General features: G+C 39.2%; 1 protein-coding gene across 6 annotated transcripts in view; it reads left to right on the top strand.

Moving 5' to 3' along the window:
• DLC1 (DLC1 Rho GTPase activating protein) overlaps window positions 1–18,485 on the top strand; it is a 212,295-nt gene that overhangs the window by 158,447 nt on the left and 35,363 nt on the right. Inside the window, exon 1 of one of the 6 annotated variants that reach the window (XM_014261651.2) lies at window positions 15,864–15,969. The exons of the other annotated variants lie outside the window; for them this stretch is intronic. Coding sequence (XP_014117126.1) covers window positions 15,957–15,969 — 13 coding nt within the window. The 5' untranslated portion in view covers window positions 15,864–15,956. Of the gene's footprint in view, window positions 1–15,863; window positions 15,970–18,485 lie in introns of those variants that run through there. 6 annotated transcript variants of the gene reach the window in all.

The raw sequence follows: 18,485 nt of genomic DNA, 5'->3' as shown, positions 1-18,485 counted from the left end.
TAGTAACAATGTGCAGTCACCCATGTGAGCTCTCCTCTCTGAGGTCAAGAAGAAGATCCCTTTCCTGAACTCTGGTAGCCCTGGAAGTGTCAGAAGCAGATTGAGCACAAAAACTTCAAGCAATTTTGGATCTATTACTGGAGCCAATAGTGGTTTCCTTCTTGCTACAACAGTGCAGAAGTAAGGCACAAGCCAGTCATGTCCTGGAGTGAATGGGATGCTGTGAGTGGCGCCTAAGGGTAAAGCCCAGAAAAGAGAAAAAGACTGGCAGACTTTGTTCACAATTTTCTCAGCCAGTTCAGAATGTAGCTGTGGAAAATGCCCATATCTTCTTGTGTGCTTCAGTCTCTCTAACTACAGAGTGAGAGCTTATGCATTAAAATTACTTTGAGAATAAAACACCATTTGCAGCTTGCTTTGCAAACCTCCACTGAAAGTGTCACAGTAGTGAAAATGTGTGGTTTTTTTATTTAGTATCACAGGCACCATCATCCAGGAATAGCACAGGTAGACACGGATGTTTTCATCATCTCTCGCCTTTAAGTTCCTAATGTACAATCAAACACAAAACAACTTCATTTTCTGAACTCAAATTTTAACTGTAAAAAAAATATATTTTTTAAAATTTTCTTTTCTATAGGGAAGATGAAAAATACTTAGGCAATAGCATTTAGGCTGTTAATGATCTCTAAGAAATTACTGTCAGTAATTATAAATGAATGTTTTTCTGCAACATATAATCAGTAATCAGAAACTGCTAGGAAAAACAGTGGTGACGTGAAATCAGTCACCATAATGTGTTTTGACAAGTCTCCTAATTAAGAAAATAATTACCCAAACCACTAAATATGTAGGGAAAAATACATCTTGCAAACCTGGCAAAAGATGAGCATGTTCCTTCTAATTTTCATAATTTCTTTCTATGAAATGGAAGAATCTTCTGTAATATCTGTAACTGGAACTAAACTTCCAAAGGGTTATCCAACATTGTTATTTCTAGTGCCAAAAGAAAACAGATAGTTGGCAGTCAAAGCACACCCGCCTATAAAGTACATTTTGGTCAAAAGTAGGCAATTCCATTTTGACTCCAAGGCTCACATCCCATCCTTAGCTCATCACAGATGGGCGCCTCATCAGTCACAGCTGTCTGAAACACCCAGATATCTCAGGCCCAACAGGGAGAGAGGAGATTGCATTGTTTTTTTGGTCAGTATGAACTTGCTTTTTCTTGATACCTGTTTTCTACCTTCATATAACACCTGATTTCCAGCATTGTTTGAGATTTTCCCATTTTAAATCTCTAGTGGGAGATAATCCCTAAATTTCATTGTGGAGTCAATCACTAGGCAAGAGAGTCCACATGGTTTAGGATTTTTGTGTCACTCTTTTATCTCTTCCTTCTTCCTCTTCCCATTTGATTTTCTGTAGAAGTCATTCCTCACATTCTTTGCATCTTGGCATAAAAAAACAAAAATCAAAGTTATATCAGAACTTGGTTAATCCTGTTCTTGAATTGTCTGAGGAATCAGGAATGAGTAAAATTGACATCAGTGCCATCTAACAAAATAGAATTCAGTATTAACTTGGAGCTGCACCTCTTCCAACTGCAGATGCTACCAGTCATTCATATCTACCATTAGCATGTTTCTGAAGATCTTTCACGTGCACAGATGTGATGTTTCACCAGGATCTTGTTTTCTTCTGAAAGCCACAAATGCACACAGCAGCCCTCTCACGTGAAGTGTCTCTCTGATATCCCATTCTGGGCAATTTTATATGTTAGTAAGGAAAAAACATAAAACCTAAAAAACAAAATAGAAGCAAGTAACAAACTGGAAGTCAATAAAAGTTGATATCAACACATAAAAAAGAAACCAACCTGGGATCAAACCTTGATCAGGAAAAAGATCCAGCTGTGGCAAGGTTCTGCCTAAGAGCACAAAAAGATTCCCATCCATCAGCTTGCCATTAAGCAGAACTTGGTCCTGGAAGAGTTTAGAAACTGAAAATTATTAAGCAAAAAAAAGCTATTTCTAAGAAGATGAAATTTTCAAGCCCAAATGTTAAGTAAAAACTTTCCACCTAAGGCAAGGATTGATCGTGGGTTGAACACATGCAAGACTCAGGAAATGGGATGCACGTTCCTCTGATATGGATGGCCTCTGGCAATCCTGTGGATATCCTGGTTGCTGTTATTGAGAGGGTTACAGCAGTACACACATATTTTTTACACATTTTCCTGCTGGTTTTGTAGAGAGCAAGAAGACAGCTGTAATCACAGCTTTGTCACTTGCCTGACTTATATTTTAGTTATTTTTGTACTGGCTATATATAAAGGTGTTGACACATTACAAGTTTGCACAATTTACAGATTGAGAGGGCCTATTACATTGTCATTTCCAATCCACCAGAAATGCAGAACCTTCTCTCTTGCTCATTTCCCAGCAACTTACCTGGTATCTTGTACAAAAAACTGTTCATACCATTTTCTTTGTGAGTTTATTCCAGACTTGAGTGACTACCATTGTCAGGAAGTCGAAGTGAACACAAACTGGACCTAACAAAACCTCATCTTGAGGCTCAGAATAGTTATTTGGTTTGTCTTCAATATTCATGCATCTCTGACTGATTATCTCCCAGATGCAAAAGTTCCAAATTTACCTCTGAGAAGACATTTCCTGACCCACCAAAAGCAGAAGATACAGGAAATTCTATAACAAATGTCCATGTAATTGTCACCACATTTTCCAGGCTGGAAAATGAGAAGAAATTTTGAAAAAATTGAGTTCTTTCTCCAAAGAGATTTTTCTCAGTCTCATGCATGAAAATGATACTCTAAATAGTTTTACATGTGAGTTTTTCAGTTAATGTTACAAGGAGTACTTTGACATTTTTATGATCTGTTTTAATTAAATGAAGCAAAATCTGCTCTTCTGAGTGATTCATTTATCCTATCAACTTTTCTATTTTTGTAAGATTAAATCAGGAAGTTCGCATTTAGCTTCCTTTCCTGGAATTCCAGTTGAACATTATTACCCTTTGTTTAGACTGTATCACTTATTTAACTGATAAGAGTAGACTATTCCACTGGAGAGACAGAGATTCAGCAATTTAGATGCCTTAAAGAGCATCCTGTATTTTCCAGTAAATTACTATAGTACATGTTAGTACTGAAAATTATAGCATTTTTTAAATCTTCAGACATGAAACTGAATACTAATGCAATGATGTGTCTCAGCAAAGCACACATAATATTTTTTTGTCCTTGCCATTAGGAGGGATATTATAGCTTTGCATTATTTAGTTCACATTTCAGTCCCACAACTTGATTGTGATCTCCAGAACAATATAAAAGAACACTGGTGAAATACGAGATATTGATTCTAAGAGGATAAAAAATTATACTACGACACACATTTTAAATTCTGAAATAATATGTGTTGTTTTAAATTTTGAAGTTGCCATTTGAAATCTCAAAATCAATGTGCATTCCTAAGGGAGGCATTTTAAAATGCTGGAGATTCAACTTGAAGCAGGAAACCTAAGCAAGACTAGTGGCTGTTACAATGTTCTTTAAAATCTATGATCAGTTATGTAAAAATATATACACACTTGAATTTTGGACTGTTTTCTGAAATTATGCTGCCTACACTTTTTGACTATTATGTTTGTTTTACTCTGTAGTATCCTGAATTCTGGTATATATGTGAAAACTGCCTAGATTTACAATGCATTTAAGTACTCAGATTAATTTGTTTTACTTTTTTGTGCAGATGGTTTTTGGTTCGGTGGTTTTGGACTGCATTGGTTTTGTTTGTTTGTTTATGTTGTTTTGGGTTTGGATTGTTGGGTTTTTTTGCCTAGGACAAAATATAGCTTTGCAAACAAAGAAAAACACATTTGTTCTTAAACTAATACCTGAATTTCTTGTTATGTTTGCACCACAAGGAGGTAACACTCCAGTTATGCTTCTAACTTAGTCTAGCTGAATCCCAAATTCTTATTTCCCAGAATTCTTATTTCCTTACTTCCTTTGGTGCCTGGATCCAATTTTTCTTTCAGCATGAATTAGAGTAAAAGAATGCTTCTCTCTGCAGTCTGACATATCTACCAATACTCATAAATGAGGGCACTAATCTATGCCCTTATGCAGAATGCAGATTTTCCAAAGTATCTAACCTTGAGGCAAGTGCAGTGTGATAAGCATTCCTAAATTGTTAGAAGTTATATATGTATATAACTATATATTTATCTATACAATAGTCACAGACAGAAAATAAATATTTATATTTTTTTAGTATTTTATGTTCTCACATGTATAAAATATAAAGTAAAATTAAATATGCAGAAAAAAATACTTTTCATCTTCCGCAAACCTATCACTATCTAGTTCCCTTGAATATTAGGCAAAATCTCCATAAATTAAAGAAAATAATAAAAATATAATAAATGTGGTTGTTTGCTGAGGTCAAATAACTCATATTCATATTAAGTAAGAGGTGGCTAAACCTGAAAGGGTTCATGAAATAACTTAGTGTCTAACCCTAATTATTGCAAACAAAGATCAAAAGAAAAGCTTATCAAAAGTGGAGACAGTTTATTTTCCATCTTGGAACAGAGGACAAAAGACACAGTGTCTTGTCCTTCCTTTGAGGTTTCTCTGTCAGCTCCTTTCCACTCCCTTTCCTGATAGATTGAAATATCTTGATGGCTGTTCTGTTGACTAAAACACAATAATCAATTCTAGGGAACATGTCAGCTACTTATTTTTATAACAGGAACAATGGAAATAGCATCACATTGTTAATAGAGGTAAAAGTGATTAAAAATACCTTTTGAGTTTTCCTTTCTAGTTCCTATTGTCACAATGCACTGGAATTGATCCAGAACAAACTATGACTGTAGATGCACACATTTTTACAGGAATCAGAGAACTTTGATTCATCTTCAGTCTATGAAGGAATGCTTGTTTTTTAAGGCTGCTGCTGTATAAACCAAGAATAACTAGTTTGCCTTTTTAGTATATATTTATTTTTTCAGATTGCTATTTCAAATCTAAGGCAAAGAAGAGACATTTGTCTCTAAATTAGTCTTAGAGAGCATATTTATTTCTTTACAGTATATGCATACACAGTTTTAGCGGGTTGGCTGCTGGCAGATTTTCTTCCTCACCAAAAATTCAGTTAAGGCAAACCTGGGACAACAGTGCATGTCAAACTGCTACAAAGAAAACTGACTAAGAGCCTTTATTTGCCAGCACTGCAAATTGCAGAACTGCATTCTGTGACATCACATAGAGTTTGCATAGTACAATGTACTCAAAATGATACTTAGTAATTAAGTACAGAATGAAAAGGACATCATGCTCATCGATAGCATCTTTTAAAGATATATTAAACTCATGCATAAACTTCATAATATTTGCCTGGCTTAAAAAGATAGCATAAATTTCTCAAAAATTTTAAAGAGGCACAGAAAATTTTGTTCCCTAACCAACAGAGAAATGTTATTGAGCACACCAATGTAAATATCCCTACTGTGTTTTTATTTCCTTATTAAAAAAATAAATCCCTGTGTTGAAATTGAGGATATCGTATCCTGAATAAGCTTCTTGATATAAAGATGGCTAAGAAAAAGATCATTCAAATAGGTGAAACCTATTTCAGAGTTACAAAGATCAGATAAGCAATGCTTGATGCACTCTGTTGAGACAAACCACTCATTCAGTGCCAAGTATTATTAAAAATTCATTTTCTTAGCTGACACATGGACTTTTCATGCAGAGAGACCATTATGAAAAGCCTTGCTGTTCTGATAATCTGTACTTCGATTTCTGGAATTATCAGTCAGATCAGAAATAGTGGATACAAGTGGCCAGAGGATAAAGCATCGGTTTTTCATTCTTGAGGAGATATACTTAATGGAATGAGTTTAAGAGTTTCAGGTGAATTGTGGCTGAGAACATAGAAATGGTGTATTAAAGATCCTGGAAATCCAAAAAAACATCACCAAAAAACTAAGCACATGATCCTGCAAACATTTATGCACTCCAATTTCAATATACCCTTCAAACCAAATATAATTGCATATATGAATTTGTACAAATGAGCTTTAAATTCCCTTCCATTCTTCCATAAACAAGGTCCTTTCTAACCAAGGAAGGAGAGCTTGTAAGCTGAAAAATACTATTTTGTGTCAAACAGAGCAAACCATCACAATTATGTGGGCTTTCTATAATGCTCTGCAATACATTATAGAGTAGCTGTAAAGTGTTATGTAGCTCTCATATTGCTTTAGCTCATACTCAGTGTACTCTGATAATGTTTGTCCTAATATAACTGATTGCTACATAATGCAATTCTAGCAGATATTCATCAGAATACTTGAAGCCCATTCTCTTTCCTCCTTCATTTAGTACATTTGTTCATGTCCAAGTGTTCTGAGCAGTGGATATCAACAGGCCCTATGGAACTATTAAATTAATTGCTGGATTTGTGTTATTACAATTGCAGATACAGTTTACTTGGTCACAATTCACTCAGTCTGGCAGTGATCTTATCTCTCAGTCTTCCAATAGTTACATATTGAATTCTAGATCCTCAGTTCCCTCTAGACAATCTAGAAACTCACCTCTCCGATCCTCCTTTTGCTCTGTATGCTTTTCCCTCATTGGAGACCACTGTCCAACAGCTCTGGACCTAATGTTCTGCCTGCTCATTTGACCTGGGTTGGCCAAAAAAAGAGAAGAGATCTAAGGAAGGCACTTCTGTCCCTTGTAACTGCTATTAGTAGAAGCTATCGATAAATGGGAAAAGAAGGAAAAGACAGAAATTGAAGGAAAGGAAATGGGAAAAAAAGAGGTGGAGAAGCTGGCAATAGGTGAAGTAAATACTCAGCGTACGTGCTATGGACATGAAGATGAGAAATTCTTATTCAAGGTACAAAGCTTTTTATATGGCTTAGTGGGGGAAAAGGGTGTTATCATAAGGCAATGCAGGAAGTTACTTTGCTCCTTATAAACAGAGGGAGCACCCAAAAATCCTGGGCTAGCTAAAAGGACAGTAACTCATTACCTCAGAAGCAAATCTGAGGATGGGCTGCCCCTGTTCTCATTCTGTATGCTGGCCGGGAAGTTTCCCTCGTGGCTCAATTCTCATCATGAAGTCAGCTAACTTTGTGAAGTGCAACAGAAATAGCAAAGGAGGTAAGCTACTGAGTGTTTCAGATAAACATAAAGGTGAACACCAGTTTGGGGATGTGGTTCTTTTTTTACATATTTGCAATCACATAATCTTCTTGTCTTTGATACAAAACCACATTCAAAACGGTATACGATTTTGGGATATCAGGCTCATAATTTTTTGACAAAAAGGATTCTTGCACCCTAGGCCAGGTGACATGTGGCTTTTATTTCTAAATATTTCCCAAATATTTCAGTTCACTTCATCAGATCAGAAATTCCATATTCTAACCTGTTAGCATCTAAGTTTTCAGGACATTTTTTGGAGATTTTTCTTAGTGCTTACACTGATTTATGTTAAGGAGCTAAGAGGCAATCTTAGTTTCTCAGATCTTAGATTATTAAGTTTGTAAGGTCAATATGACATGCACGACAAATTATAAAAAACTACTGGTAAATCAGATGGAAAGTTGTGCCTATACACCTTTCAAGTCATTGTTTATACTTCCTGACTAAAAAACAGAGGCCAGGAGCAGTGTTAATCTTGAGATCTGTAGTTGGAAAAATAAAGATTATTCAGCAAAGAAAATTGAAAATATTTCTGTACTCTATTGCTGCTCATGAGAAATACAATTCTACTGAGTGATGTAAAGGCTCCTGTTTCAAAGGAGGGAAAGTTCTGGTTTGATCATGAAAGTTTCAGGTTGTCCTGTCACTGTTAATCACTTGCCCCATTGACCCTAGCACAGGTATGTCCCTGGCTGCCTTGAACTCTCTGAAGCTGTGATCAAACAAAAAGCAGGTTAGCTTAATTACTTTTTTTTCCTGATATTACTTTTCTCAAAATGGATCCTCATCATTTTAAAGTACAAGACGAGAAATGATCCAAACCTTTGTTAGCACTGCATCCTATAAATAATGTTGTTCATACTTTTAACTTCATTTTCCATGAAGAAACAGTCAGGTTCTATGTCTACTTAAGGTAAGCAGACTTACTGTCTACTTACATTATTTTCTACTGTACGTCATATGTATTAATGGATCATCAGTAAAACCAATGGTGACAAAAGACCCAGAAATTCTAATGGCAAAAACATTTTTAAAACATCAGAGTATTTGTTCCACGTATGTAACTTTTCAGATGCCCACAGAGGACATCATATTACTGGTGCAGCTGGCCACTTGGTGGTCATGGAAAATGAAAGGGGCTCTTCAGAATACATTTGCTGCTATACTGAAGATGTCATAGAGAAATGTGAAACATTTGCTATAGAATGAAATAAGATAAACTTTGCCTGTTATCAATTTCTTGTGTCTAACAGTAACTCTGGTAGATGCTTCACTCTTGCCAACTACTGTGCAACCATGGGCTTTAAAAGAGACCAACTACAAGAGGAAATAATTTGTTTCATAGCATGTTTGATTAAAAATAATAAAAAGCAAATATAGGGATTACTTTGTTGCTCTAGTGACAGAACTGATGTAAAATTTAATATAACAACATGGTAACCTCATTTTATCAGGTATACTGGGAAAAGAGATTAATTACGTTAAAGCATTCTCCAATACTCCAATACTGCTATCTGTATTGACATTTTGAAGTTAAATGAAAAAAAAAAAAAAAAAAAAGACAGAATCCTGATTATTTTTTTTTTTCTTTAACAAAAATGATGCTTTTTCATATATTCCCAGTCATAAGAAATAGGAGTTTGGGGTTTTTTATTTCAGAATGTAGGTATTCAAACACTGCTCTGGGCTAAGATTAGATATGAGAGATTTACCTCTCTCAAGAATTAACTAATTTAGCATATCTCTTTGTAAAATGATATGAAGACAAAAGTATAACCTCAGAAACAAGGAGAGTAAAAAAAGTAGCCCTTCATAATGTGACAGTGTTGAAATATGAAAGCACACTAACCACTTTCCATGTTTCTTTTTCTTGTGGTCATGTAACAGAATATGAGACTTTGTTTTTAAAACACGAAAACTCCTATTAATGTGTCAGTCACTTCTGTGCATTGTATCATGTTCACAAATAACATCTTGCAATACTTTCACTCTCTAACATACCAGCACAAATAGAGAAACATAGCAAAAAGGAGGAGGAGGAAGCATTTTTCAGCTAAAATGACCATCCATTTAGTATTCATAATCCTAAATTTTAAGGTGATGAGTGAGCACCCCAACAATTCTGTTACTCCTCCTAATCCTCGTCAGGTCTTGAATCTGTTGATGAAGTCCAAACAGCCACTTCTTTCTGCTTGATCCCCTCCCCTTGCTATTGCTGGCTCTCGTTCAAGTCAGGATCACATTTATCTGAGCAATATTCACCTAATAAATCTTCTCCAACTCAGTTTGTTCTTGCTGGCGCGACAGCTAGCTTCCCCCTCCACTTCTCTTGTCTTTCCTCAGACATCATTATGGGTGTTGACACTCTAGCAAGTTACTTAAGGTACTCTTAAATAACTGTCTACATGTACACATCTCCCAGTAAAAGGCAAGGTAATTGCTGCTATAAGCTGGGTTTCAGTTACAATAAGCAAGAGCATCGGCATGAACAATGAAAGAAGCAGCCAAACTGGCAATCTGCAAGAGGATTTTTATTAGACATAAATAAAAATAATTTCATACAATACTTTCCACAGTATTTCTCAAATACTTTGCAAAAAAAGCATGTACTATTCACCCTAATTTATCTAAGGAAAAATGAAATATGAGAAAGGGAATAGATAGACTTAGGCTGCCTGATAAGTTAAAACAAGACTGCAGATAGGTATTTTGGGTCTCAGTCTACTGTGTTGTCAAGAACAGGACCAAGGATTATGAATTTTTATGACTTACGCCAGACCCCACTTTACTCACTGGGCTTATTAACATGTGTTTTCCTTCTTCTATGTCTCTGTAGCTTCACATGATCTTAACAATAGCTACTCTCCATGCTAAGGTACCAAGCTAGTACCTCCCCTGATGAATGCTGATGTGAAATTAGCCATCACAACGTATGTGCTCCAGTTGCCATAGTTATTATGCTTTACTGAGTCGTGAGTTTAAAATTATTTCCTGAGTCCTGAATATTTCCCCAAGGCTAAATCAGCAAGTCTTTCACATAATGGGTTAACTGGTCCAGGTGGGTGCATATGCTTATTTCCTCCAGAGGAAATAAGTTTAATGAATATAGAGTTCATTTAGGTAAAAAGCCTTGGATCTCACCAGATGGAAGAAAGAAAAAAATTGCTTTTGAAAAGAAAGTTTTCATTGTTCATCATTTTTTACTCAATATAATTAAAAATACCCCAAATCAACCAAAAAAACCCTGCCCCAAAACCTTTGTTTCCTTTCCCTTTACTACTTTTAGCTCCAGCTGGGCACTGCATGGCTGACACAGTCCCAGGGTCTCATGCTGAAAAGTCTAGCATCTCATGTGTAATATAACAACACAGCTGCTTCATGAACCAGTTTTTAAACACTGTTTTGACATGTTTGAGGCATCAGTCTTTCAGTCTTCATCTACTTTAGTGGGCAACTTACATCTTACATCTTGTTTAATGAAAGGTTCCTGTTGTCTCTCTGCAAAAGCTCACCTTTTTTCTTCATCAGACTGGAGGTCATGCATGAACAGAGAATGAGGTTTAAAGAAATGCATCTTAACATTGGAATGCCTTGGAAACTGGTGGTTTTAAAGGTGGAAGGTAAAATCTACTTGCTTTAAAAATGAAGAGTGAAGAGCAGGTTGATTCAGTAATGATATAGCTGCTGTCACAAGAACACAGAGTGAAAACAAGAGCATAGTTCTGAAAAAAAAATTAATTTCCCAGGCAACACAAAGCTGAGCTTTTCTTCCTGCCATCATTTTACACCATCATCAAGTTGCTCATCTTTTGATCCTTTTGTAATACATATATTGAGTACAAGCTGTCTTCCTCTCACACTCGATTGATCACTGTAATTTGTAAGCACAGAGGAAGAGAACTGGGCTGAGGCTCGGGCATCAATGTCGTCCTTTAAATGACCCACAAAGAAAGGAGAGGGCTCAGAGATGACTCCTGGTGCCATGGAGCTCTCTCTGCTGCCACACAGCCAGCAAGGCAATTACCACCACTACACCTAGGGATGGTGTCTTGGCTGAGACAAACCTTTATTACAGCTTTCTCTAATGCAGTGTAACAGCCAGCCCCCTTAACTTGCATATCCATTAGATCTCACTTACACAAACATTTTTACCATTTTACACACATGCAGAGGTTTTAATCCTGATAATTGCAGGTTGAGATTCCTTTGTGTGAAACAGTGATCAATTATGGATGTTGTCTTTATCAGTAATAGTACAGTTATTCTGAAATTTCTAAATATAAGGAAGAAGAACTTCTGTGTGCCACAAGCCATACACACTTACTCTGGATCATCTCTGAGCTCTCATCAAAGGTTAGAAATTCTAACTATGCTTCTGTGAGCACTTCTTCTAGATAAGGTTTGGTTTACCTACTTTCCTTGCTTTCTTGAACATTAAATTCTGTTGGTTATTTTTGCAAAGGTGAATCAACTTTTTAAGGTAAAAATACAGCTTTTAATTGAAGGGAAGGCTGACAGCATAAAATTCTGCAGTCTTGAAAAACAAATCTTCACCTGTGACAGCACCTTAGCCACAATATTAGAAAGACCCTACATCTTCAAAAATTTCTACAAACCAATGGTGTTTCATGTAAGCTAAACAGCTTATCCTCTCTGTTTAAAGTTGAATGAAAATATTGATTTTCTCTCCTTATTTTTTCCATATTTATATTTTATCAAATTGTACCTTTGTCAATTTAATTCTATTTTTGTTTCTTATTCTGTAGTGCCTTTATAGAATAGAATCTTTCTTCAATACAGTGTGAACTTCATTATTTCATTTCCAAACTGTTGAACTCACAGTGATTGATGGCATTCAAAAGCAGACAAAAGCACAGAGCTCTCACCTCTTCTTTTAAAATAGCTGCTTATATGGACCACAAAGAAAAAGGCAAGGGTAATTTTCTTTATTGTTTTTACTGTTTAAAAGGGGGAGGACAACATCCAACTGAATGTTGCCTGGGATCAGCTACAAGAGTCTAATATACATTACAAGCTGGTAACATTTCTAATAGTGTTCATTTTTATAGGAAGATTTCTAGAGCAGAGAGCAATAAATTACACACTGTAGAGCAGCACGTCTGCTTGTGCAATATAGTGAATTTACTATATATTTTGTTAAAAAGTATTTTGGGTAGATGCTTTCTTTCATTTGGTGATTCTGGAGTCAGTGAAACCATGTCTTTCCTTCTCTGGAAGCAAGGCAGTGTTAATATCACTTATCTCTGCAAAGTGATAGTGCAAACACTCTTTGTCAAGAGGCCTGAACAATGACAGACTTCTTTAAGTAATTACTTTCAGTAAAGTCAAGTGCTAGAAAATTCAGACCATTATTTCACTGACAATGGTTGGAACATGAAAGTCCTTTGGACTGTGGAAATACTACATACAAATATACCCAAACAGAGTAGGACTCCAAGCCCAGAACCAGAGGCCTGGAAACTCAGTTTGAAACTGCTCCATAATCTATCATGCCATTGCTAAGAGGATATTAATACTAGCATTTAGAATTGCAGTCATGTGTCTGACAATCCTGTGTTTGTACCAGCAGGTCAGTTGACTGATTGTGAATTGGAACTCCTCTGTGTACTGCACTATTTAGAAGAAAAAGGATGACAGGGGTACAGTTAACCATTAAGGCATTTGGGCCTGGGAGGGAAAGCAGAGGACAATCAAGTCCTTATTATTAGATGCCTTCCTGCAAATCACTCCCTTATGCAGTTACAACAGAAGGAGAATTCACCTTTTAAACTGGGTAATTGTGCCTGTCGGGCAACCCTTTACAATTACTTTACCATCCAGCAAGAGCTCATTGATTGCATTAAGGATAACAGTCCTCCACAGAAACAATCCTCTTAGGCAGGCTACTTCCAAAATCCTGTGTCTCTGTCAGGCAGCTGCCTGCTCTTTGAATAGCCAGAGAGATAAAGAAATAAAAATATTAAAGGCCAAAGCTTTCCAGATTTCACAACACTCTTTAAAGCCGGATGAGTGATTAGGGTGGTTGTAGCCTGTTAAACACCCATGCCTCAGGTGGAATGCTCCTCTGAGCACGTTTTACAGCAAATGTGAGACTGGTGCCTTGCTTCAGCTCCAAAATACGCCTGCTTAAGCAGCCCTATAGAAGTCCTAGTTAAAATGCAAGCCCGAGTGACTGTGTGTCTTCAGCAGTTGATAACAAACTACAATCAAAGCCTTTCTCTTTTAGATTACCAGCAAGAATCTAATCCAGGTCAGTGATAATCCTCCAGCATCTATTTAGCAATGATCCCAACAGACAGACTGCTCCATCACAAAAGTCACTGTTTCTGACATGTCTGCAGAGACTGAATGAGGATGGAGATTCCTCCTTTACTGTGGCAGCTAATTAGATTTGCAAGTAGAACAGGAGTGCTGAACTAAAGCACAAACAGTGTTTCATTGTCAGCATCATCTTTAAACAGCCTTCATTTGCTATTTAGCAAACTGGTAGAGGGGAGAATGATAACCCTTGATTTAATTACTGAGAGTTTCCCATCTTCTTTGTCTGGAGCACATTTGTTGAGTAATCAGCAATCTTGTCACTCACTCCTCTCAGAATCCTCAAATGAAACTCTGATTTCAAATTCTTGATTTGCAACTATCACACAACCCTCTCAATCTGGACTTTACTTCACTATTGTACACATCTCCTCTCATTTTTCGCTTTTTTGAGTTCCCTTTCACAATGCCAAGTTCTCCCAACTTTTCCCATTTTTTTCTGTGAAGTCCATTCTCTCCTCCTTCAAAAGCTTCCTGTGGGTTCTATACAAAAGCTTCCTATACAAAATGAAGGCTTGGTCCAGGAAGCAGCCTAGGCAGTCTGTGTTTACAGGAACAAACCCTGATTTTTACAGAGGGTATTAACACTTGGTGGTCTCCTGGTTCCAGCATTATTATTGTGATAGAAATGCCTTTGGGCCAGCATGATTCCCCATATGTTCTTGGTAATTTTTTTCCCTTTTTTCCCTCCCTTGTCTGACTGAAAATCACACACAATATGTAACCAGTATATTTCATCTCTTCAGGGCTACTCTGACACTTACTAGCCAACCAACTGCATGAAATGAAAGACAATACATACAGAAAGCCAATTAGATTTGGATTACTTTGTCTTTTCAACATCTGGGGCATAGCATATGTCTGTCTTCCCCATGCTAGAGTTAGGAATTAGTATTTGATGTGCCTGACCTATCTAATAAACATACATCCTGACCTTACAAGAAACATTCAAAAATGAAGGTAAATGTGGCTATGCCAAAAAGTGCATGAGCCAGGTTAGATAGGAAGAAGTAATTGATTAAGCAGGTAACATATGTAAAGTTAAGCTCGAAGATATAGTGCATTTCCAACCTCTTCTGGGCTATTAAAGTAAATTAATGACCTAGAGCTGTGTAGGGGTTTCCAGAAACAACACTATAATGGCCAACTGGCCACGGTTTGCACCCTCTAGAAGAGGGAGATGTTTATTTTTCAGGAAATTGCCAGCTCAAGCATCTCATTATGTATACTTTATATCTGTATTCATAGTGCAGAAATGACAACTGAACGTTAGAATAACACCAGTGAGTATAAAATATGATGTTGGCTTGGAAGAAAACAAACCAATCATAATCTTTGACAGATATTTTCAAATTTTACAATACTTTCTTCCATGCTTATAGTTTGGCAGCTGCTCACAAGTACCTGTTTTGTGCCATTTTACAGTCCTGAATGTGTCAACCATGCAACAAGCATTCAAAATTTCTTTGCAAAATATAAAGGGGAATACGGGGTGCAGGGAGCAACTCCCAGACATAGAGCTATGAAGCCAGGCTTTGCTTCACTATCTCCAGGACTTGCCTATCACTGCGCTGTGGTCCCCATAGGAAAAATGCTTATTTTCCATCCAGGTTCAGACTGAGACTTTGATGGTGCTCAAGAATTCCAAAATTTCACAGCACTCCTCAGCGTGGTGTCTGGAGAAGGAGGGACTGGCATGTCTTGGGCTGCTCAGGCCATTCCAAACCTCTCCAGTTTGTAACACCGAGGAACCATGATGCCTTTTCAGTCAACTTTCTTCTCTGAGAAGAAAGAAAAAGCATTGAGAGCTTTGCTGACTGCTTTTTATAAACCTGGCCACCCCAAGAGCTGACAGCCATTAAAAACCAAATGGAACAAAAGGCACAGAAGCCTTAATGTCGTCTTTGACAGCATTACCTTTGGTTTGTGTAAGTCCCCTAGGCTCCCCAGAGGTGCAACGGAGGGACAGGGGTGCGTACGTGCGTGTGCAAGTTGGTGTGTGCACGGGTGCGTGTGCGCTGTGCCCGCTCGTGTCACGCCTCCCTGGCCCTCGGGGTCCGGCTCGTGCCGCGTTCCCGCTCCCGGGGGTCTCTCCCGGGGGTCTCTCTCTCCCGGGGGTCTCTCTCTCCCGGGGGTCTCTCTCTCCCGGGGGTCTCTCTCTCCCGGGGGTGTCTCCGGGGCCGCGGAGGAGCGGGCCGGGGGCGGGGCGGTGCCGGGGGGGGGCGCGCTGCAGGGGCCGGGCGGGCGCAGCGCTGCCCGCGGCCGGTGTCACTGCCGAGCCGCCGCCGCGCAGGCAGGCGGGCAGGCAGGGACGCAGCCAGCCGGCCCCGCAGGCAGTCCCGCGGAGCCACCGCGGCCGGCGGAGACCATGATCCTCACACGTAAGTTCGGGGATCCCCTCCCGGCCTGTTTTGGGGGGCGCAGGCTCCGCGCATCGCGGCCGGCGTTGCGGGAAGGTGCCGTGGGGACGGCGCGTGGGGCAGAGGGGACGGGATCCCGCTCGTGTCGTCATCCCGCAGCACCCGGGGAGGCAGCGCTGGCAGGGGGGCGGGCGGCCCGCGACCGCGGGTCCTGGCCCGTCCGTGTGCCCGGGTGAGAAGCGTCGTGGGGGCGGCAGCGGCCCCAGGTGAGACGGGAGCGCCGCGGGAGCCCGGGATTAGCTCTGTGTCTGGGAAGCGGCCGCGTTGGCTGTACTCGGAAGCCGAAAGGGTTAACACGTCAGGAGCAGAGGCGCGGGGTACCGCGGGCGCGGAGCGCCGCTCGGGATGCGGCCGCTCCCTGAAGATCACCGTGGCGCATCTTTCTTTTTCGGTGGTTTGTTTTTGGGGTTCTTTCCGTTTTCTTCCCCCCCCCCCCCCCAATTTTCGTTTCTCTCTGTTTTGGCTAATTTTGTTTGGGTTTTTTTGGGGTTTTTTTGGGTTTTTTTTCTGGGAGCCCTTGCGAGACGGGAACCGTCGAGTTCCTTTTGAAGTTTTCCGTAATTAGCCCGATGGCCTCCAGGAGCCCGGTGGCTCCCCCCGTGCGGCGGTGGCCAGCCCTGATGTCACCCCCGGCGGCTTTGATCCCGGTGGAGGAGCAGCACCTCCTGCCAGACGGGCTCACCCCTACCCCCCTCTTCCCTTTTCCCTTCTCGAGGATAACAGAAAGCCGATGCCGTTTTCCAGTCGGTCAGTTTTACGTCCCGTGTCACCCTCCCTTTCTTTGCAAACCACAGCAGTGACTTGGTTCCGCCGAAACTGTGAAGCTGTTGAGCGATGTGTTGCCATTAACCTAATGAGTTCTGTTGCCAGTCAAGGCGCTTACTACTGGTGCAACAGATTTATTTTGGGGTTTTTGCCCCCTCATATTCTTTTTGGGAAAATTTGAAGAAATAACTACTTTTAAACAATGTATTTTAAACATCTAAACAATGTAAGTCAGAAGATTCTGCGTGATGTGTCATAGTGCTTAACACTGATTTACTTAACACTTAATTTACTGATTTGAAAGACTGAGGAATGCAATTTTATCTTAGCCATCAACTATAGATGTTTATATTTTTTTTTACAGGAGTAAGTGTGATCTGTTTGAATTGCCCTGCCCTGACCAAGAAATTCCTAACAGCAGTTCAGTAACAATTCTCTGAGTCAGGTTATGTTTTAAGGCTGTTTGTAGTGAACTTAAGGAAGATAATAGGCAGATTTCTTATGAGCCTCTGAGTATGAATCTGTCAACAGCTCAGTACCAGACTGATTCAGCATCTGTCTGGCAAGCAGGCCATTGCTGGCTGACAGCACATGGAGTTGGTATTAGGTGTGTCTGTTGATTCCACAGCTGTAGCCTGCTTTCTTGTCTTCCTACGTATTATTACTGCTGTCCTCTAGGCATCCTGCTCTGCATCTCTGGTAGAAGCAACAAAAACAAAAAGGCTGAGATGGCCAGGAAGGGGCATGGATGTCTCTCAGATTAATGAGTTTGGGTTGCTACTTCAATTTGCTGATGGGATCATAATTAGGACTGAGATTCTTTGATTACAGAATACAGTATGTGTAAGAGAAGATGTAGATATCATTTTGACAAGATTCCTTTTACCTATGAGTTCATAGAAATCAGACCTACCTTTTGTGGCCTCTTCTCGATCCCATCTTCTTTTAAAATAAGTTGGGTTGTTAATTGATACTTTTTTTTTAATCAAAAGGAAGTGCTGATGCATTGTTTTAAACACCATAAGGCTTAAACTTCCTACATGTCATAAAATGTCATTTCTAAGTGGTAGTTAACAGCAAGAACATATCTGGTGGTTTTATTTAGTTTTATTTTTCGGTAGTGTAGATTCTGTCTAGGATTTTTAATTCTTGAGTCAGGGTCTTCCCAGCCACTTCTGCAGCTGCCCTTGGTGGGCCAGAGTGGAAGACTGATGCTGCTCAAGGAAACTCACAAGTGCCCAGTTTATTTTGCCTGTGATGGGGGGGGTAGATAAAGGTACTGTACTTGTACTCATGCACTAATCTCAACTGTTTATATTAAGATTCCTAGAAAAAGGAGATGAGGTGGCTTGGTTTTTACTTTTCCAGTTCTTCTAATTCATTGCGTTCTAGGCAGTGGTTTGCTTGAGGCATGTGAATTTATGAGTTCTGCAAATATTTAGAGATGCAGTTTGCACTATAAAGTTGTTTTTTTTGGGTTTTTTTTCCTAGGCAGAATACCACAGTATGTTATGTTTGGGCTCCTTGAGAGATTCAGACTTCTCTTACAATTCTCCTCTGATGGGAGTTGTGATACTAGCTTGAGCATAAACACAATGCACCCTCGGCTGGTTAAAAGGAGACAGAGGAAGAGAACTCATGTGCTTAACAGGATGGTCCTGTACTGTAAACAGGCACTTTTCATGCTTAACTATCCTTCCTAGCGACAGGAA

The sequence above is a fragment of the Pseudopodoces humilis genome, chromosome 6 (genome assembly GCF_049639895.1).
Source record: "Pseudopodoces humilis isolate 2021_Gansu_Grassland_sample_001 chromosome 6, ASM4963989v1, whole genome shotgun sequence".
NCBI classification, from domain to species: domain Eukaryota; kingdom Metazoa; phylum Chordata; class Aves; order Passeriformes; family Paridae; genus Pseudopodoces; species Pseudopodoces humilis.
This window is presented reverse-complemented; position numbering and strand designations above follow the sequence as displayed.